Source organism: Tiliqua scincoides, chromosome 8 (genome assembly GCF_035046505.1).
Source record: "Tiliqua scincoides isolate rTilSci1 chromosome 8, rTilSci1.hap2, whole genome shotgun sequence".
NCBI classification, from domain to species: Eukaryota; Metazoa; Chordata; class Lepidosauria; order Squamata; family Scincidae; genus Tiliqua; species Tiliqua scincoides.
In genome coordinates, this window is record NC_089828.1 from 31,782,294 (window position 1) to 31,803,352 (window position 21,059).

General features: G+C 45.2%; 2 protein-coding genes across 2 annotated transcripts in view; both read left to right on the top strand.

Moving 5' to 3' along the window:
* UPF1 (UPF1 RNA helicase and ATPase) overlaps window positions 1-13,534 on the top strand; it is a 106,968-nt gene extending 93,434 nt beyond the window's left edge. The window contains exon 24 of the mRNA XM_066634752.1: window positions 13,525-13,534. The gene's annotated coding sequence lies outside the window, so the exon portion shown is untranslated. The remainder of the gene's footprint in view (window positions 1-13,524) is intronic.
* Window positions 92-13,518, top strand: DDX49 (DEAD-box helicase 49). The gene is made up of 13 exons (XM_066634754.1): window positions 92-210; window positions 1,517-1,640; window positions 2,580-2,665; window positions 2,856-2,977; window positions 4,436-4,623; window positions 6,133-6,273; window positions 6,415-6,490; window positions 7,278-7,354; window positions 9,254-9,351; window positions 10,419-10,493; window positions 11,511-11,599; window positions 11,841-11,912; window positions 13,231-13,518. Exons 1-13 carry the CDS (start codon window positions 96-98, stop codon window positions 13,402-13,404), a joined length of 1,437 nt encoding a protein of 478 aa, XP_066490851.1. The 5' UTR covers window positions 92-95; the 3' UTR covers window positions 13,405-13,518.
* Window positions 13,535-21,059: the final 7,525 nt, after the last annotated feature.

Genomic DNA, 21,059 nt, shown 5'->3' on the forward strand with positions numbered 1-21,059 from the left:
GTCACACAAAGTGCGCCTGGGGGATGAGGGAAAACACCCGCGACTCTGCCGCACTGCACGCTGGGTTTGAATCTTGCCTTTTGCTCGCAGTGGGCATGGCCGCCTTCCGCGCGCTGGGTCTGGCGCCCTGGTTGACGGCGCAGGCGGAGCAGCTGGGCCTGGCGAAGCCCACCCCGGTGCAGGAGGCCTGCATTCCGCCCGCCCTTCGAGGTAGGGGGCCTGAGGCAGGGGGAGCCGGCGGGGGGCCTGAGCGCTGCGTCAGCTTCAGGGCCAGGTCAGCAGGCGGGCAGCCCTGGGCTCCTGCTGGCCTTGGACTCCCGCCGTCTGCGGGCAGGCCTGGGCTCTGCGGCCTTCGTGGCTCCGCCCGGGCTCCCAGCTGAGCTGTGGCCTCTCGGCTGAGCTTTCCGGGCAGGTGGACCTCCCCACTGCCTGAAGGGCAGGCCTAGGATCTATGGTCTGGGCTCTGTTTGCTGGGCAGTAGGCCTGGGCTCTCCTCTGGACTTGGGTTCCCCACTGCCTGAGGGGCAGGCTTTGGCTCTGTGGCCTTCATGGCTGGTGGGTAGAGCTGGGTTCTGCTTCCAACTCTGCTCTGGTGGCCACCAGTGCCCTGCTCGGTGGGCTTTCCGTTGGTGCCCAACTTCGCTCCCTGCTGGCATGACAGTTGGGAGGCACGCACCCATGGCCCCCCTTGGATCCACCCACGGCCTGAGGAAACAGGGCTCAGATCAGTCTCGTGGTTGCTATCAAGTGACCTCTCAAGGGACCCTTCCTAAAGGCCCGTCCTCAAGAGGCTTCTCATCATCTTGTTGTTGATGAGGCTTCTCTCTTCAGGGGTTCTGGGGCAGGGGCTTCACCCCCTCTATCCGGGCTTGACTCATATTCAGACTCTGCTGAGCCCCAAAGCCCCTTCCCCAAACCCACCTCTGAAGGGTTCTTCAAGCCTCCACTATATGGAGCCACGTTCAAACCCTGTCATCACCTGACCCCTTTTCTCAATACTGCTTGTGGTGCTATGTAGCTCTGCCCTTTCCCAAAGGGTCCCAAATCCCCTTTCTGGTAAATCAGATATGTCAAACATAAAGCCCGTGGACCGAATGTGGCCCCCAGAAGCAATGTGTCTGGCCCCCATTATAATTGGGTTTTCCCAGTGTGATAAATGGGCTCACTCGTATTTTGAAAATAAGAACAAAATTTGCACTGTTTCTCTTCTGTCATGATGAGTTTCTATGCTGATGAGTTTCTATGCAAGAACAAAGTGCTTATTTCTGGCCATGATCTGCTTAGTGATGTCACTTCCTGCTTAATGATGTCATTTCTGGCCCTTGGCAGGCACCAGGAATGCTAACTTTGGCCCTCTGTATGAAACAAGTTTGACACCCCTGCACTAAAGAGTTCCTTGTCCTTTCTCTTGTCTTAGAACAGAGGTGTGAAGAAAAGTACCTCTGCCTATAAGGAGAGGGGAACTCCCTTTCCTGCTCTGAGAATAAAGTTCTGTGCCTCCCCCTTTACTCCCCAGGTTGTGACTGCATGGGCTGTGCCAAGACTGGGAGTGGCAAGACAGCAGCATTCGTGCTCCCGATCCTGCAGAAGCTTTCTGAAGACCCTTATGGCATTTTCTGCCTGGTGCTGACGCCGACAAGGTGAAGGCAAGCTTATTGCCTCATGGCATCACCCTGGGCTAGTCTTAAAAAGGCTTTGGATAGCATGTAGTGAAAGATCTGTGCCTGAGCTTCTCCTCCGTATCTGCTTTTGCTGTGATCTCTTAGTCCCCATACTCTACAGTAACCTAATTAAAGTGTAACTGGGTTGAGCACATTTTCATCTGATTTATGCCTGACGCAATATCTCCTCCTTGTTTCTTGACTTCCTAGTGTTGATTTCTAGACTGTAAGAGCCTCAGGGCAGAGGCCTGCCCTGTACTTGATAAATGTACATTATATTGCACAATTGATGTGCATTATATTTATAGTAACGTTATACAATATTGCACATTGATTATATTATTATTATTATATTATTATTATTATAATATAATAGATATAATATATTATAATATATATTACTATTATTATTAGTATTAGCATTATATTATATTGCACATTGATGTTACAATATAAATCAGCAGTTCCCAATCTTCTCAGCTCTGCAACCTATCTGTTCTCTATGGTGGTTCATGATATTGGAATGACTTACCAGGAGGGTGGAGAGGCTCTTCTTGGTTGCTGGAAGTGGCTTTCTGAAAACCGGAGGTGGCTTTCCACGGCTTCTGTGGGTCATTCCAAGGCCAGCAGAGTGGGTTGCTGGTCTAGTGTGACACAGAAAAACCTCCCTACCCTTCTGGAATGGCTTCAATTTGGAGCCAAACTGGAGCAAGGGGAGGTGATAGGGCCCAGGTCATGACCCCACTGCACGCGGGCTTATGGCTCACCAGTGGGTTGCTACCCATAATTTGGTAAATGCTACTATAAGTGATAGTCATCCATATCTGGCTAGAAACAAGAATGTGAATGGTATCAAATTGAATACCCCATCCCCCAGCATTTTCTTACTAACTTTCTCTGTCCTTTTCTGTCCTCAAGAGAACTGGCATATCAGATAGCAGAACAGTTCCGGGTCCTCGGGAAGCCACTTGGCTTAAAGGACTGCATCATCGTGGGCGGCATGGGTACGTAAGCTGCCATTGGAAAATGGAAAACATCCCTTCCACCCTGGAAAAATGTGCTTGAAGGCAAATCCAAATTCTCTGAAATGAAATTCCCTTTAGATAATCCATGCCTGATGTCATTGGTAGGGCATACTCCTTGGAGGCTTTTCCCTTTGGGAGGAGCTCAGTTTTTACCTTTACTTCCTTGCAGATATGGTGACACAGGCCCTGGAGCTCTCCCGGAAGCCTCATATCGTCATTGCCACCCCAGGCCGGCTGGCTGATCACCTGCGGAGTTCCAGCACCTTCAGCCTTCAAAGGATCAAATTTCTGGTAAAGCAGTTGTGTGTATGCCTACCTTAGTTTAGAACACACCATACTTTTGTGATAGAGCACAAGCTTTGCATGTGTATGGCCCCATCTGTGATCTGTTGTATCTCCAGTTAAAAATATATCTGGTAACAGGATTGGCAAATAAAAGCTTTTGTTGAAGACTTGACTTTGCCTGAGATCTTCTGCAACTTGGATCACAGTCACAGAATATGAACCCCCATTTTGAGTAGGTTCTGTCAGTCTGTCCACCCGCCTCCCGACTTGTTTCTTCAGCATTGGGACTAATTTTTTGCTTCGTGTTCTTAAAAAAGAGGGCAGTCTTATTGAGCAAAGAGCACATAATTAGTTAGAAATTCTAGCACAATTTCGGCCTGCTAGAAAGCCTTCTTTCTAGCTACATAAATATGAAGATGTAGAACCCTCATGTATTTGATCAGCCCTGTGGGGTCAGAAATGTGTAGTCAGAAGCAATTTTGGTTGGAGTTGGTAAAAAGTGTCAACTCGAAAATCTATGTATAATCTTAAGAAAATACTATTTTAACACTTTTGCTACTGTGTGAGTTGTTGGTGGCCTCTTGCTTGGGGAAATTCAATAATGCATTGAGCCACATTGTATGTGGGAATAATGCTTTTAAAATTTGGCCTTAACTTCCGGTGCCTTATACAGATACAGAATAAGAATACAGACTGTCCACAAATCAACCGATTTCAGCAACGGCACTTGTGAATCATGCAGTGTTTCCTCTAATTTTTCCCCCATTGTGCAGTACAGTTTATGATCTGAGCAGTCTAGAACCATTTTAATTGTAAAATAGGCAATGGCCAGTCTGACCACTAGAAAGTAAGTGAGATGATGACATGTCTTAGGGTACCAGTTACCATTTTAGTAGGTTTACCATTTATTAATATATATTGAGCTTTTTTGAAAGAGTTAAAAATAATTTTTTAGAAATTTAGGTTCTGTGTACTGACTTCACAGCACCACTTCTGATAGCCTGCTTTTCATGGCTGAAAAGTTCCTGCAGTAACTACAAACAGCTATTAAAACTGAATTGAATATGTAAGCTGTCACCATTTAAACTATGTTTAAAATACAACATACTAGAAACTATTGACACAAAAAAAAATTTAGTTTCAAAGCCGCACATCAATATTTTAAAACCACCCCAGTCCTTGTCCCCAGTTACTGCCAAGAATAATGTGGGGGAGGAATGTCCTAAGATCATTTAAAGTCACGTTGGTTAATAGCAGGCTAGTTTTAATAGCAGGCTAGTTTGCCCTCAGTGGAAAGAATGTCCCGTAGGCAGAAGGGGTGTGGCAATGGATAAGAGTTCTAGATCCAGTTGCTAACTTTCAAACTTCAACTTTCACCTTAACTTTCAAGGCCCAACAGTAGGTTTCTTTCTCAGTCTGCTGTGGTTAGGAGCTCTGAAAATCCCTTCTCTCCTGCTTGGTCAGGTCCTGGATGAAGCAGACCGGTTGTTGGAACAGGGCTGCACTGACTTCACCAAGGATTTGGAAGTGATCCTGGCTGCAGTACCAGCCAGCAGGCAGACGCTACTCTTCAGTGCTACACTGACTGACACACTGAATGATCTGAAGAAGATTGCCATGAACAAACCTTTCTTTTGGGAGTCCAAGTCAGAGTGAGTTTGATTCTGGAGATTCTGCAACCTGCAAGGACTATCCAGCTGAGCACTGAATGAAAACAGCAGCCAACCAGATGCCTGTGGGAAGCCCACAAGCAGGGCACAGAGGCAAGAGACCTCCCTTGTTGGTTTGTTCTCAAGACCTGGTATTCAGAGGCAAACTGCCTCTGTACAATAGCTAATGGAGCCTCCACATTCTGTCATGTGTGAATCATTCCATGAAGGTCTGTGTAGTTCAACATCCCCTTGCTAATATTTTCTAACCAGGTGACTCCAGGAAGCTCACAAAACAGCATGTGAAAACCACACAGCTATAGGTCACAGAGGAAAGCTAAGAACTTCTATGACAGTGTTGCTGTGCTTCTGCAATTCTGAAACCCGAAAATGCCAGGGACAGCAACAGTCCTAGTTGGTACCTGCCAGATTGAAAGATTGTTAATCCAACTTTAGCAGGTATTCAAACTGGCAGCCTTTACACTGATGTGGCTCAATATTGGAGAGTTGGTCACAAGTTTGTGTTCCTGCCAACAGAAGCTGTTCTGACACTGCAGGTCCTAACACAGTTCCCAACAAAGTCTAGACCTCAACCAGGCTGTTATGTCCACAAGAAGGATCGCATGACCTCCAGACTGTTCTGGGTTACACCAGTGTGTAACTCAAGTTCTAGGAGCACTAAGTCAAGGTTATGCTTGAGTTCAAACCACCACTGGCAGGCAACAAGTTAAAACGTAAAAAACTTTATTAAAAATACCAGTGTGTGGGATGGGGGAGCATTGGATAGTGCAAGGAGGAAAGAGTACCACAGGCAGGCTTGGAAAATGACTTTGTCATTGGCAAGGTCCAGTTGTGGATCTTATAGTTCAACATACAAGCAGACAATTTGAGGAAAACTTAAAAGCAAAGTAATTCCCTATCTGGCATTTACTCCAAGGTCAGCTAGGGGGCTCCTCTCTGAATTTACTCATCCCCTGAAGTCAGCTGGAGAGGCTCTCCTACATGTGCCCTCATTTGCAGGAGCACGTTTGGTAGTAAGGCTTGAGAGGGCTTTCAGTATTGAGGCACCTGCCTTGTGGGATTCCTGGCTGGAATTCCACTTTGGCTGGTTTTTGCAGGAAAATAAAGGCATTCTTGTTTTATCAGTAATTGAGTATGGTTGTCCTCTGTTTGTCCTGATTGTCCTTTGCTGGTTTGCTTTGAGTTTTATTGCTAGTTTCAGTTTTTTAGTTATTACTGTTTGTGCTTATTGTGATTTTATTGAAATCATAACCTGCGTTGAATCTCTTCTGGTGGAGGAGAAAAGCAGCATAGAAATACTTATAAACAAGGGCTCCAGCTGAAGGGCCAAGAATGACACCCCACCCACCCACCTCTCATTTGAAGACATTCTGAAATGTCTTGGAATTCCCTTCTGCTGTACTCTTGTAACTCACTTAAGTGTTGCTACTCAGCATAACTATTAGCTGCTTCTGTTTCTTTCTTACATCCTGTTTGGGTTTTCTCCCTTAGAGTGCGGACAGTGGAGCAGCTTGACCAGCGATACCTGCTGGTGCCTGAGAAAGTAAAGGATGCATACTTGGTCCACCTTATCCAGACATTCCAGGATGAACATGAAGATTGGTCCATTATCATCTTCACCAACACTTGCAAGTGAGTCTAGCTTCTGCCTCCTGCTATTCTTTTCATCAGCTTTGAAGGGTCACAGAAGGCAGAGCAAGGACGTTTCTGAGCAACCTCCCCAAGCCAACACTTAGATCTTGCTAATCTTCCATATTTCCCTCTGTTTCAAAGGCAATGCCAGATCCTGAACATGATGCTGAAGAAGTTCAGCTTCCCCTCAGTGGCTCTACACTCCATGATGAAGCAGGTGAGAGATAGGCAGCTGTAGTCTTGCAAAGGCCTGGCAAAAGGATGTAGTGTTGTCCTTCCTGCATTAAGGGCCTGTTCTTAACAATAGTCTGGCACTATGATTGCTGCAGAGAATGCAGACTCCTTTTGTTCTTCCTGACAACCTGATTAGTGAAGATCAAGCTATGTTGTATAGTGCAGCTTTACCCTCTGCCTCATTCTCCCTTCCAGAACCTCATGTGCCTCCTGCTGCATTAAACTATTATACTGATTTGTTGCTGACATTTGCTCCTTTTTAAGCTAAGAACTGCCTTCAGGAGCCTCACTGATCTCCTGCTCTTTTAACCAACTCTCTCTTTTCTCCCTTGATGCTTCCTATGTCTGGAACCCTCTCCTGGAACAGAGGTGTGATACCTCCTACCTTTTGAAAGCCCACCTTTTCTGTCAGTGCTTTTGGTACAAGCCCAATTTCTGTACCTTGCTTTAACAACTGAAATAATTGTATTTTCTTCCCTTGGTTATCCCTGCCTTCTTTTCTCTTCCTCTGTTGCATCTCCTATGTCATGTTATAGACTATAAGCCCTTTGGGGCAGGGCTTGTTCTCTTCTACTCTCTTCTTTCATGAGAGCCTTGTGCAAGGCTAGTGCCATACAGCAGTATAGAGGGAAAGGGCAGGGATAACCAAGAGAGAGCCTGTGTGTGTGAACGTAATTTAACTGTACCAGTAATTTGCTTGCCCCCCAGTGCACCTGGACAAAGGGGCCTCTAATCCCAGGCTCTTTCCTTCTTTATCTGTCTCTCTCCAGAAACAGCGCTTTGCAGCTCTGGCAAAGTTCAAATCCAGCGTCTTTAAGATCCTCATAGCCACTGACGTGGCTGCCAGGTGGGTAATGACTTTCTTTTACTCAGGTTTCCTTTCTGCTCCCTGTTTTTAGAACACTAAAAAGTTTCATGAAACCAGGACAGGATTCATTTTTTAAATTTATTTTTTAAAAAAAACAAAACAAAACTACAACACACACAAATATTAACAACTGTGCTCCCCCCACCATTCGGAATATCACTCAGTAATAATTAACTTCATATATCCATTTCTTTATTTTACTCCTATCATTCATCCAAATTCATGTATCCCCTTTCCCTCCAAATAAATAATGAATCCATTTTTTGATATTTCCCTTTTCCTTTTTCAAAAACCTATCTAACAAATGCATCCCAAATATCCTTAAAATTTATTTTCAAAATCCCTTTCTTCAGTTTTATCTCATTTGTTAATTTATCATTAGCTGCTATTTCCCATATTTCCCCAAAGCAATCTTCCCACCTAAACTTAAACATGACTTTCCAATTTTTTGTTATCATCATTCTTGTTACTGCCACCATAATTATTACCAATTCTTCCCCCCCCCCCCCAACTCAAACATGTTTCTCCAGGACACTTTAATAATGCAATTCTAGTATTTGCTTTCACCTCCTGTCCATTAACTTCACTAATTTCCTTAAACACTTCTATCCATATTTTCTTCACCTCTTTACATCCCCACCACATATGCCGATAAGTACTTACATCTTGCTTCCATCTCCAGCATTGAGCTGGAATAACTTGAGCTGGAATAACTGGTTTCATTAAATTTAAGAGGAGTTACATACCATCTCCAAATTACTTTAAAATAATTTTCTTTTATTCTAATAGACATCATTTTTGCAGTTCTTTTATTCCATATATTTTTCCATTCTTCAATATTTATTTCCTCTTCTAAATCCTTTTGCCAGACTACGACTTTGATATTGTTCCTTCTTTTCTGTTAGAATCTTCTATATTTTACTAACCATATCCTTAAATTCTGTTTTTTTACCTCTTCCTGGTCAATTATTTCTTCAAATTTAGTCAACTTTCTACCATTTCCAACTTCTTTCTCTATTTCTTTAATCCAACTTTCCAACTGCAAAATGTGAAACCAGGAAATCCTTTCTGTTTGCAACTTTTCTCATTTTTCCACAGGTATTCAATTTCATAATCCTTCAATCTAATTTTTTTTCTTTCAAAATTCCTCTTAACTCTTTAAGATTATCTAGAAATTGTTCTAATTCTGTAACTTGGGTTAATGGGGATATTTCTGAAGTTTTCCTATATTGCTTCCAGATTTGCATCATATTTTCCAAAAAGGAATTTTTCAACTTTTTAATACCCTTCTTGATATCCACCTTCAAAAATAGATTTTCTATTGGTCCTTTTAACTCTTTAACTTCTGTATCCAACCAAATTAAATCTCTTATTTGAATTATTATTTCTGGGATATGTCTCAACTCATATTTCTGGGATATGTCTGATTAGGGGGACTTCATTTTTAAGAAACAATCTGAAACCATACTTATCTTTGCAGGAGGGATAATGGTTAAAAGAGTTCTGTATCTATTGCTCTCCTCGTTTCTTATTTTTATTTAAAGGATTCATAGCCCACCTTTCCTTGTTGAAATGACCCCCAAGATGGCTAACAAAATAAATGCATTCAGAGCCACTGCTCTTCCAGCTGAGTGGGCTAACAGGCACTTTTAAGGGCTGGTGCTCTTGTATTTAGCAGGGGGAGAGCATTTGTCCCTATTCATCTCAGCACAGCACCCCTTCCAGTTACTGTTTGCTGATGTCTTTTTTGCATCTCTTTTTACAATTATGAGCCTGCTGGGACAAGGAACAATTTTTTCATTTATTTTGCTAAGTAAATCATTAATGAACTTTTTTTTTTTGCATACAGTCTATTAATGTTCCTACTCTTGACTTTAGAGGGCTTGACATCCCAACTGTGCAAGTGGTCATCAATCACAACACACCAGGCCTTCCGAAAATCTACATCCACCGGGTGGGCCGGACTGCCCGTGCAGGTAAGGGGATGGAGGAATTCTTAATCAACCATTTGATCCTGGGTTAACAAACCCCTGAGTCTGGTCATAGTGGGGAGCCATGATCAGTTTGAAACTGAATCTTTTGATCTCATCTTGCTTGCAGGAGGGGAGAAGAAGGAAGCCCATGGGGAAAAATAGGATATTTCAAATAATGTTCCTGTTCAAACCTAAATAAAAGTGAGCCCATGCAAGACTGCTCTTAATAGATCTATTCTAGATTTAGGACAGGGGTGCCCAAACCCCGGCCCTGGGGCCACATGTGGCCTTTGAGGCTTCTCAGTGCAGCCCTTAGGGAGCCCCCAGTCTCCACTGAGCCTCTGGCTGATTTGCTGGAGACTGCACTGGCCCAACGCAACTGCTCTCAGCATGAGGGTGACTGTTTGACCTCTCGCATGTGCTGTGGGATAAGGGTTCCCTCCACTGCTTGCCGTTTCATATCTGTGATGCAGCAGTGGCAGCAAAGGCTAGCCTTGCTTTGTGCAAGACCTTTTATAGGCCTTGAGCTATTGCAAGACCTTCATTCATTCATATATGTTCATCTTTAATATATTCATTTATGTAAACTTATGCAAATTTATTCAAATTTTAAATGTAAATTAATTCCCTCCCCCCCGGCCCCCAACACAGTGTCAGAGAGATGATGTGGCCCTTCAGCCAAAAACTTTGGACACCCCTGATTTAGGATGATAAAGACACTGTTGAATATATATGAAGTATCTTTCCTCCAAGTAATCTCAGATGTTCAGGAATGGGCTTAAGTGGGAGGACAAGCTATTTATTTGGAGGGGGTGGTCTTCCTCCCCCCATCTTTTACCATCTATGCGGACGCTCTGCTTAGCCCCTGATTCTACCTTAAGTTCATCTAAGCCAGTGGCAGCTGCCATATCCTATCACAATGGATCTCCTAAGTTCATAATACAAAGCAATATTTTGGTTATTGTCCCCTTAAGGCGTCTCTGCACTGTAGCATTGTGAGAGAACAAAAAAACAAAAAACGGCTGTATCCTTCATCTTGTGTCATTGTTTCTCCTAACTCTCTTTGCCAGGTCGAAATGGGATCGCCATCACACTGGTCACACAGTATGACATCCATCTGGTCCATGCAATTGAGGAGCAGATCAGTAAGTTTGGAAAGGGGGAGCTTGCTGTGGGAGGGGAACCTCGAAATATCAGAATTGCAGATTTAATTCCCCTGTGCCAATGGGGGGAAGTATTCATTCCAGACAGGACGAGAAGCCCAATCCACAAACACATGTGCTCTCCCTCTAAAAACGGAGTCTTGCCTAGATGAAGGCTGCCTCCAAAATGATGCCTCACGAGCTTTTTGCTTAACTTGCACAGGAGCTTCTGGGGGGTTAAGTACCCAAAGACAGAGAAAATCAGGGGGGAAAAGGGCATTCATCACACTTTAGCACAAGTGTTTCAGAACCCCGCTTTTGAGGCATCCCTTTTGAAACCCAACTGCACCCGCATTCATCTGATGCCTTTTTGTTATAAGGCATCTTGCCTTATAACTGAGTTACCTTGCTAACTCAGTTGCTTGTTTGAAGGATGTTGAAATGTTTATGAATTCTCCCCCCCCCCCAATTACCTGGACTTAAAACGTGTATGTTTGTTCAAGACACCCAGACCACCAGAAAAAATTGAATGCGTAGTTATCTGTACGTCAAATACAGTATACCCTAGAAAGTATACTTTGAAGGGTACAGTATACCCTTCATAGTATACCCTAGAAATATACTGTCCTACCCCACACGTAACTTGAGATGCATAATTATTACAAAATGGGACATTTGTATACCTACAGGATGTCTAAATTGAGGGTGGAGGTTTATCCCATAAGTAGAGATTCTGTTCACGCTACATTCAAGCTAAATCTCACATAAGACAGACAGTTGATTTTTGATTAAGAGCAAGATTTGGACTTGAATTTGTTGGGGGTGGGGGACATAGGGTTGCAGCCAGAAACATGAATTCTTCATGGACAAATTGAAGCTCTATTTACTTGCTGTCTAATCCACTCCCAATAGACAACATAGAATTTGGCTTTCTTCAAAGTAGAATAAGTAAGAGGTCTTTTGGATGCAGTAAAATGAAGCTCCTAGTCAAGTGTCTATCTTGTGTGTCTAACTCTTTAGAGATGAAACTTCAGGAGTTCTCTGTGGAGGAGCAAGCTGTGCTGAATATCCTCACCCAAGTGAATGTGGTGCGACGCGAATGCGAGATTGTAAGTCAGGGTTGCAGCAGGGAGAAGTGGAGTGCTAAGGGCAGCATCTCCTTGAGCCAGGAACAACTAGAGCACTGAACATTGTGGTGAAACAGACATTCGAACCTAGATCTTCCCGAGTCCAGCTCCTGTCTCTGCCCTCTATCTCCGTTGATCATTTGTAATCTACCTCTTAGAAGACTAGGGTGGGCCAGAAATGGGAGAATAAAGAGTGTAACAGTGTGTTGATTTTTCTTCTCAGAGATTGGAGGCCACTGATTTTGATGAGAAGAAGGAAATAAACAAACGGAAGCAGATGATCCTAGAAGGAAAGGTACACCCATCCCCTCTCCTCTCCCTTGGAAGCATCAAACCCTCAAGCCTTCAAAAGTATGTTATAAACTATGATCAGAACCTGAGTGAGAGCTCAGGTTCTGTGCAGGCTTAGCACTGGCTCAAAAATCCAACCTGGAGAACTCTCCTTCTCTGGAACCATAACAAGGCCTAGTGTGGGTGCTTTCCAGCTCATGGCTCAATCATGACATAAGAGAACTATGGCAGGTGAGTTTGGGACTTGAAGGCTTTGCTCCTGTTGTGGTTTTGGTCTCATTCACACACTGCCCCCACCCCTGCTATTTTAAAGAGGGGAAAAAAAAAACTTTGCATAGGCTTTCAGTTGAAGTTTGTGCTCTCTTTAAAATAGCACACCAAGGGGGGGGGCACAACTGGGAATGGAACTGCAGTGAGCTGAAGTCCTAAAGTCCCCAACTCCCCCATGGCAGTTTTGTTTTTCCCCCTTCCTGCCACTCTTTTAAAAGTATACACACTGGACCTAGTTTCATATTTCAAGTTTGTGTGTGTTGCGCTGCACAGTCACTAACTACTATTCCAACAAACCCGGGTCCCTTTTCTTCATGGGTTATAAATCCACAAGCCTACAAGTGGTCCAGCTGATTCCAACTAAAAGTCAATCCGCTCTAGCATGTTGTTTCCAGCAATGGGCAACTGAATGCTTTTGAAAGCTCTACCCCAGCATGGTGCAAAGCAGCAGCCCTTTGTCAGTGTTTGTCCAGTCAGCAGCTACTGTTCTGACATAGAGTGCTTCTGGAAATGGATGTTCTACCTATGTTTCATGGCTAAGAGCTGTTGATGGGCCTCCTCCATGAATTTGTTCTGTCCCTCCTATGCTAGAGGCCACATGCTGTCACCACATGTTGTGAGCGTGAATTCCCTAAATATGGTTCTCTGTTATATGAGGAGAGGATGTTCTTTGATCTGTCCTGGATCTCCTGCCATCAGTCTCATTGGATGACCTTTAAGTTCTAGTTTTATGACTGAGGGAGTAAACCTTTTCTCTCTCTGCTTTCTACACACCATACATAAATTTCTGGTTTATGAGGGAACTGTGGTTATTGCTGGCCTATGTATCATGCAGATCCAACACTGCAAAGAGAGGGGGATGAATAGTTCTGGGGGCAAGTGAGAAATTATTGGCACAGGATGGACATAAATCTAAATGGAGTCATGTGTCGAGGCCAAGGCATTGGAGGTGGGGGAGTTTTGCTAGTTCAGATAGAGCACTTTGCATGTGTCCAGCAAAAAGAGCTACTACTACTCCTTGGTATCCCATCATTTTTCTCACCCTCTGGCAGGACCCAGATCTGGAAGAGCAGCGAAAGGCTGAACTGGCCAAGATCAAAAAGAAGAACAGTGAATTTCGAAACCGGGTCCAGCTGACGTTGCAGGAGAAGAAGCAGCTGCAATTGCAACGGAAGCTGAAGAAGAAGGTGTGGCGGAAACAGAAGCAGGCACCCACAGAGGACTGATTCTCCCCTGCTACAACCTCAGCACTGAGAGTCCTGATGGGCACAGGGGTCTGTGGTTTTGTTGTACCAGCCTTGGACTAATCTGATACATTTTGGGTGTGGGGAAAGTGGTAGCAGGGGTGAAGGAGGTTGTCTCCTTACTCCCATCCCCTGCAGCCTGGCTACAGTGATGGTCCAGAAACACACATGTTCTCTTGGCTGGGATGTTTTCTAGATGCACCTGTCTGCTTGCAGCCTGCCAGGGAGTGAGGCCTGTGTGGAATTCATGGTTTCCAAGGAAAAAGAAAACAAATCCAGAAAGGGAAAACTTAAAGCTGCTGCCTAGCAGATCTGGAGCTGGAGATACTCTGCTGAGACATCCTCTCCATTACCCTTAAGTATCTCAGTTTCAGTCTGATACAGATCTGATACATCTGACTGTATGTTTCAGATACAGTCTGAAACTGTATCAGTTTCAGTCTGATATAGTCTGATACAGTATACTGATATACTGTATCAGTATACAGACTGATACAGTCTGCTACAGTCAGTAGCAGTCTGCTACTGACTGTAATCAGTCATCAGTCATCAGTAAGCAGTAATCAGTAATCAGTAAGACTGTAAGCAGTAATCAGTCTGCTACTGATACAGTCAGGGAAGATGCACAGACTGTATCAGACTGTCTGATCTGATGCAGTCTGTATACAGACTGATACAGTCTGATACTGAAACTGTATCAGTTTCAGTCTGATACAGTATCAGATCAGACAGTCTGATACAGTCTGTGCATCTTCCCCCCCCCCCCCACCCCATAAAGGCTTTGGGACCACTTGAGAATATAATCTTGTCTCAAAACGATTACTTTGTGTTATTTCAGCTGGCCTGTTTCCTATGGAAAAGTCACGTGCCCTGAATAAACTCTGATCTGTGTGATTACAGGGGCTACATCAGTTTCAGAGGTCATCCTGTTTGGGGGCCCCACCTTATGTGATTGTATATTGAACCCTTGGTTGATAAAGATTTACTGTATTCTGAGAGCCATAAAAATATAATATCAGCTGGGGGAGGGGTTGAATTGAGCATGAGACCATTTCAAGTTTAAAATTAATGCTGTGTAGAGAATGTTCCTTTTTCAGTAAAACAGCATAGTTGCGCCTAGGTTATCAGGTTTAAAGTTTACAGCATCTAAAAACACAGGGTGGGCTCCAAATGACTCCACTGTTACTTTTTTAAAAAGACACTGTTCTGTAAGCTTGAGAAATTCAGATGATGTTTCCACTACTACCCTGATTGTTGTTGGCAACCTTCAGTCTCGAAAGACTATAGTATCGCACTCTGAATACCTGAATAACTACCCTGATAGTTTCTTCCAAAAACTGCAATTTTTGTTCTTTCTTTTTGCTAGGCAGAAGCAGCAGGAAATAAACAGATCTGAAACAGAAGGAAATAGCAAAGCAGCTAGTCTTTAAAATCTGATGGGTTTATACAAAAAACGTAATGCATATAAAATATTAAGGTGAATTTGTGTTTCCCCCTCCCCCCCAGCTAAAACTCCATTTGTATTATTATGGGCTAGCTGGTTTCTAAGATTCCTTCAAGGACATATTCTGAAGCGATCTTTCTGTAAGTAGAGAACAGAGGTCCATTTAGAAATCCTTGATTGTAAGGCGCCTTAAGTCTGACCACCTACACGCGTGTGAGGTTGGAGGTTTCTTTCAAAATCTCTAGACCCAGTAGGGATAAACAGGCCCCCAGAAGCCACAAAGTGTATACAGGTCCAATCTTGTTGTATATGGATTTCACTCAATGGGAATGGCCACTGCAAATGAGAAGGAGTGTGCTAATCCCTGGAGCAGGGGAAAAATGCATCCCTTTAAAATCACAGTTTAAAAAACTGCTTTTTACTGTTCTAGTCATGCAAATGATTACAGGTATTTTTCACCTGTGAAAAAATCAATGGATTTTAATGAGAAGGGCCCTTTAAATTAAAGGAAAACAGTCCTTTAACAATAGCCTCCTTAATGTGAGAGGGCAGCTGGCAGAATCAATCATTCTCTCTCCAGGCACTCATTCAAAGGCAAAAGACCCCTCCCTTCCCCCTGAGCACAGTGAAAGAAAGATAATCTCTTTACTCTGGATGAAGGGAGGGGCTGGTTTGGAGTGAAGCCTTTCTAAGTGTCTGGAGAGAGACTGATTGAAGGATTGTCTGCTTAATGTTGCTTTCTTACATCATAAAGTTCAGCAAAGCTGTTTTTAAAATCACTTAGCTAAAGGACATCATTTTTTAAAATGGATTTGCGTTAATGCAATTTTTGCCATCCACATGAGTTCTGGGAACGGAACCCTGAATGAATAATGAAACTCAACCTGTACATATTTTTCCACACCAGCATGCACTCTGCTATGATGGAAAAACAGTTGTGCTGGGTCACGAGAGTTTCAGAATGAAACAAAAATGTTTAAACATTCCAATTTATAAAGACATAGTGGAAATGGAAAAGGGGCAAAAGAGAGCGACTAAAATGATTACTGGGCTGCGGCACCTTCCTTATGAGGAAAGGCTATGGCGTTTGGGCCTCTTCAGCCTAGAAAAGAGGCGCCTGAGGGGGGACATGATTGAGACATACAAAATTATGCATGGGAAGGAAAGAGTGGATAGAGAGATGCTCTTTACACTCTCACATAACACCAGAACCAGGGGACAGCCACTGAAATTGAGTGTTGGGAGAGTTAGAACAGACAAAAGAAAATATTTCTTTACTCAGCATGTGGTTGGTCTGTGGAACTCCTTGCCACAGGATGTGGTGATGGCGTCTGGCCTGGACGCCTTTAAAAGGGGATTGGACAAGTTTCTGGAGGAAAAATCCATTATGGGTTACAAGCCATGGTGTGTATGTGCAACCTCCTGATTTGAGAAATGGGCTATGTCAGAATGCCAATCCAAGGGAGGGCACCAGGATACAGGTCTCTTGTTATCTGGTGTGCTCCCTGGGGCATTTGGTGGGCTGGCCGCTGTGAGATACAGGAAGCTGGACTAGATGGGCCTATGGCCTGATCCAGTGGGGCTGTTCTTATGTAAAGGGTTTAGATGTAAGATTTACTACTGACTCTTAGAACTACTGGTGGTAATATTTTTAAAAAGATATTTTGTTTTGGAAAGAGGCAAAATATGATTGCCTTCAATGCTCTTTTCTCACTAGAAATGGAAACATGGAGTTGCAGAAAACTTTGTTAGTGTTATGGGAAACCTGTGGACCCTAAGACCTTGTTTGTCTATGTACAGTAGTGGTTTAATTTTTGTTTTAAATTTACACCAAGGAAAGCTTGATTGCACAGCCTGTATGCATTATAGGCCAGTGAGTGGTATATTCTCAAGCAGTGAGCAGGAAGGATTGGACTGTATTATTTGGCAGAATGGAAATTCGAAGTGTAGGAGGGGATGCTGCCCTGGTGTAATAGCTGTATGAGTTGCTGCTCTGGCATACTATCCTCCCAAACAGCCTCTGTTTTGGGGGTGAATATTTACATCATGTTGAGTGCAATTTCAATCCCTTCAGCAAAATTACCAGCCCTCTGTATGGGAAGATCTGGCAAGGCAGTAGATGTGGTATCAGTAGTGGCCCCTTTAAGGGTAAGGCCTGGGCATCCAGCAGAGTGTGCTGCACAGCTGCAGCCACTTGAAGGCAAGAGGCCCCTCAGGCATAAAAGCACCTGATGAAGGGAGAGTTTGGTGTGGGTAGCAGGAGGAGGAAAGCTTGAGGAAGGACAGGCGACTGAGGAATTGATGGCTAATGAACTGATGTGTGAATGGACTTTGGAAGCTGCTGGAGCAGAAACTACTGGAGACACTAAGACTGGTGTTTGACTGCTGTGCCCAAGACCTGCTGAGGGACTAAGGGGCGAGCTGTAGGGGTGAGCGGCTGCTGGCAGGAAGGAGGACCTCTGTAGGTTAAACAGGGGCGTTACCCTAGTGGTGGGGTCCAGCAGTACTGCAGGGCAGAAGCAGGGTCATTTTTGAGGAAAGAAGGGGAGCTGATTAGCTAAAAGTGGACATAATTCTCCAGGCGGAGCTTGGACTGGGAATCTGGCAGAACACCTCCAAAGCCAAATGCCCAGAGCAATAACTCAGACACATGTGGACACTCCTCTGTTGGCCCATGATGCTTCATACTTGCACACCAGCTTTGGATATAGAATTGAATCATGTCACCAATTTTCACACTGAAGGAAAAAAAGCATATTTCTGATAGCAGAAGCTTAGGACAAGTGAAGTTATAATTACAGTTCTGTTTTGGATTTGGCTTTTGTTAATTTTTTTTTTAAGTTTCTAGACCCCATGGTTGTGAGCCGAAAGAATTACAGGTCATGACTGCTGCAACCTTTGAAATGACAGGGTGGTAGAATAAATTCCAAGTGGGTGCTTTGAAGGTGGTGGGGGAAGTGCATTTCAGCATCCACCCTCGCCTCTTGCTGGCCTTTGGATGAACAGAAGCACAACACTTTATTAGGTAGCCCAAGAGAAGGTTATGAAAAAGCTGGTCTTGAAAAATCAAGGCCAGTGTGTTTTTGTAGCTCAGAATGTGGCTGGATTTTAAAAGCACAAACATCCCAGCTGCTTGTGGTCTCAAGGATGCCAAACCTGCTTCCCTGTTGGCTGCTGTGCAGATTCAGCTGCACTCCTGGGATTTTTAACCCCATCTCTTCTCTCCATGCCTCCTGAGGCGGCCTTAGATCCAGCCTGGGCTTGTCAGAGGCTCCTCTTGCTAAAGGAGGAGGCAGCTCTGCAGATGAGCCCCGCTGTCTGATCTGTGGCTCCCTGAACAGGCAGGCAAAGAGGCGCTTTGGCAGCGCACCTGTCAGTGGAGAGAAGAAAGAAGAAACTGAGCACAGGAGTGTCTTTTGAAGCAGCTTCAAACTTACCACCCCCCTTGCGCTGGAAGATTTCGGGGAGAGGCAAAGAGGGAAATCTCAACCCCCACCACATTTCTGCATTTGTCTTGGTTTTTGACTGACAGTTCTGAACAAGCCATGGGACACACTCTTTGATCATTGGGGGGGGGGGGGGTGTTGCATCCTGGAGTGGTAGCATCAGTGACCTGAATTGGGCTTGAAAGAAAGAGAACTAGAGAGAGGGGTGTGTGCGGTGGTGTAGCCAGAGGGGGGCAAGGCACTAAGTTTTGCAGGGAGCCTCACTGCGCCTGGAATGGCTTTGAAGGGGAGGGAGCCCCTGCACACTGCGGTGAGGCTCCCTGCAAAACTTAGTGCCTTGCCCCCCCTCTGGCTACCCCACTGGGTGTGTGTGTACCAAAAAATCAGTGTCCATTGCGTCTCCATTGCTTTTCCTCCATGCATCAGCTCAAACCCTGGTTAACAATGCCCACGACTGCCAAATCAAAGCGAATGACCTTCCCTGCCTTCCTCCCAGCAAGCGCTCTCCTCCTCCCCACGTGTCTGGCATGCAAGCGCCGCTCAGATCTGTCTCCCCAGCGGAGACTCTTGGAGGGCTTCCCTGGTTGTGGTTGCCATGGACACCGTTCCCAGGGCATCGTCTGAAGCCCGCGCGCGCGCGCCCCCCCCCCCCCCACTCCGGCTTTGCGCAGGCCCCGTTTTGCCGCAGAGCGGGAGTCTCGCGGAGCCAGACAAGGAGGTGGTGGAGGGAGGCAGGCAGGCTGCGCTGCTCCAGGAGTTCAGCCTGCTCCGCCTCCAAGCCTCCCCCCCCCCCCCGCGTGCTGAGACGCACCAACTTCCCAGCTCCTACTGAAGCAGCCCCTCTGCAGTTCTGGCAGGAGCCCCCCCTTCTCACTCCCCAACTTCCTTCTTGCCATTGCACAGTGAAAAATTTCTGCAGGCCTGTGCCCATCTCCTCTCCCAAATAGCTAAGTCTGCAATCTTATCCACACCGACCTGGGAGAAAGTCCCATTGGACTCAAGTGGGACTTGATTCTGAGTTGACATGCTCAGGAGTGGGCTCTGAGGCTGCAATCCTATCTGCACTTACCTGGGAATAAGCTCCACTGACTATAATGGGACTTACTTTTGAGTAGACATGCATAGGCCCTGGCTGTTAATCACCCTAAGAGCCCTGCTGAAGGAGAGCAGAGGCTCACCCTCTACCCCAGCATCCTGGATCAAAAGCAGCCAATCACTAGGAGGCACAAGCAGGGCATAAAAGACAAAGGGCCCGACTCTAAGGAACTTTCCAGCACTGACCTAGCCACAGTGCAGCCCGAGGTAAGGTAACAAACATGCCCTTACTTTGAGGAGGCCTCCTTGACTGCCTCCCCACTGCAGAAAGCAATGCACGCCACATTGGCACAGCTAGGTCAGTGCTGGAAAGTTGGTTAGGCTTGCGCCCCAAAACACTCTTCCCAGTATGCTTATTACCAAGAGGTAGATTGCCTTGGAACATGGAGGTTCCACATAGCCGCCAACATAGCTCCTAGCCCTTGCCAGACCTCTCTCCCTCCTCCTGCATGAATTTGTGTCCTTGGCCATCAGAGCTAGTTGGCCATCACCACATCCTGTGGCAGCAAGTTCTACAAGTTAGCGCCGTGTTCTAGGATGGTGATTTTCAGCCTTTTCCATCTTACAGCACACTGAGAAAGCAATGAAATTGTCAAGGCACACCATCAGGTTTTTGACAATTGGTAAGGCACACCACATTTCTAGCCAGTGGCTCACATCTCCCAATGGCCTTACTAATATATGACTCTTCCCCAAACTCCCATGGCACACCTGCAGACTATTCATGGCACACTAGTGTGCCCCGGCACAGTGATTGAAAATCACTGTTCTAGGAAGATATAGTTTTCCTCTTGGTCTGCCCTGAAAAACAAAAAATAAAGCAGAAAATGTCACTCCCCCCCCCCCCATGTCTTAATCTAGGGTAGTGATTTTCAACCTTTTTTGTCTCGCAGCACATTACAAGTTACTAAAATTGTCAAGGCACATCATCAGTTTTTTGATAATTGGTAAGGCACACTACGTTTCTTGCCCCACATCCCCCAATGGCCCTACTAATATACGACCCTTCCCCAAACTCGTGCGGCACACCAGTGTGCAATGGCACAGTGGTTGAAAATGGCTGGTCTAGGGTGTGCTGCTATCTCATGAGACCACAGAATTGGGGGCAGAATGCTGATGCTTATGAATCTGGGTCCATGGCACTTCTAAAAGTAAAAGGGGGCAGATCTCTGCCCTGAGGGGTTTGCAATCACAATTGGAAGGGGCCACAGCTCAATGGTCAAGTATCTGCTTTGTATACAGAAGGTCCCACCTACTCCAGCCTCCTGGACCAAAAGGTTTACTTCCTAGCACCATCTCCAGACAGTGGTCCTGCCCAAAACTCTGGAAGGACACTGCCAGTCAATGTGCACATAATACTGAACTACAGGAACCTCTAGGCAGCCGCTTCCTATGTTCTAATCTAGAAATGATGCAAGGGAGGCCACAAAAGACAATGGAAGCAGGGGAAGAGTGAGGTATAAGTTCAGTATTTAGGCTTGGCTGCAGTATTGCTTGGGGACTAGATAGCTGGACCAAAGCTGAATGGAAAAGCTGTGTTTTAAGATGGGGGGGGGGGGTAAATGAAACAAGAGAGGTGGCAGCACCTAGGCATTGGGGTAAAAGTTCCAGGCACAAAGGGCAGCGCAGCGGGGGAGAAAACATACAATCAC

What these genes read in the sequence shown, in the direction of transcription:
- DDX49 (XM_066634754.1), top strand. Translation starts at nt 96, where the DNA reads ATGGCCGCCTTCCGCGCGCTGGGTCTGGCGCCCTGGTTGACGGCGCAG. An exon ending in GCCACTGACGTGGCTGCCAG is followed by an intron (nt 7,355 to 9,253) that starts GTGGGTAATGAC and finishes TCTTGACTTTAG; the next exon opens with AGGGCTTGACATCCCAACTG. An exon ending in AGATGATCCTAGAAGGAAAG is followed by an intron (nt 11,913 to 13,230) that starts GTACACCCATCC and finishes ACCCTCTGGCAG; the next exon opens with GACCCAGATCTGGAAGAGCA.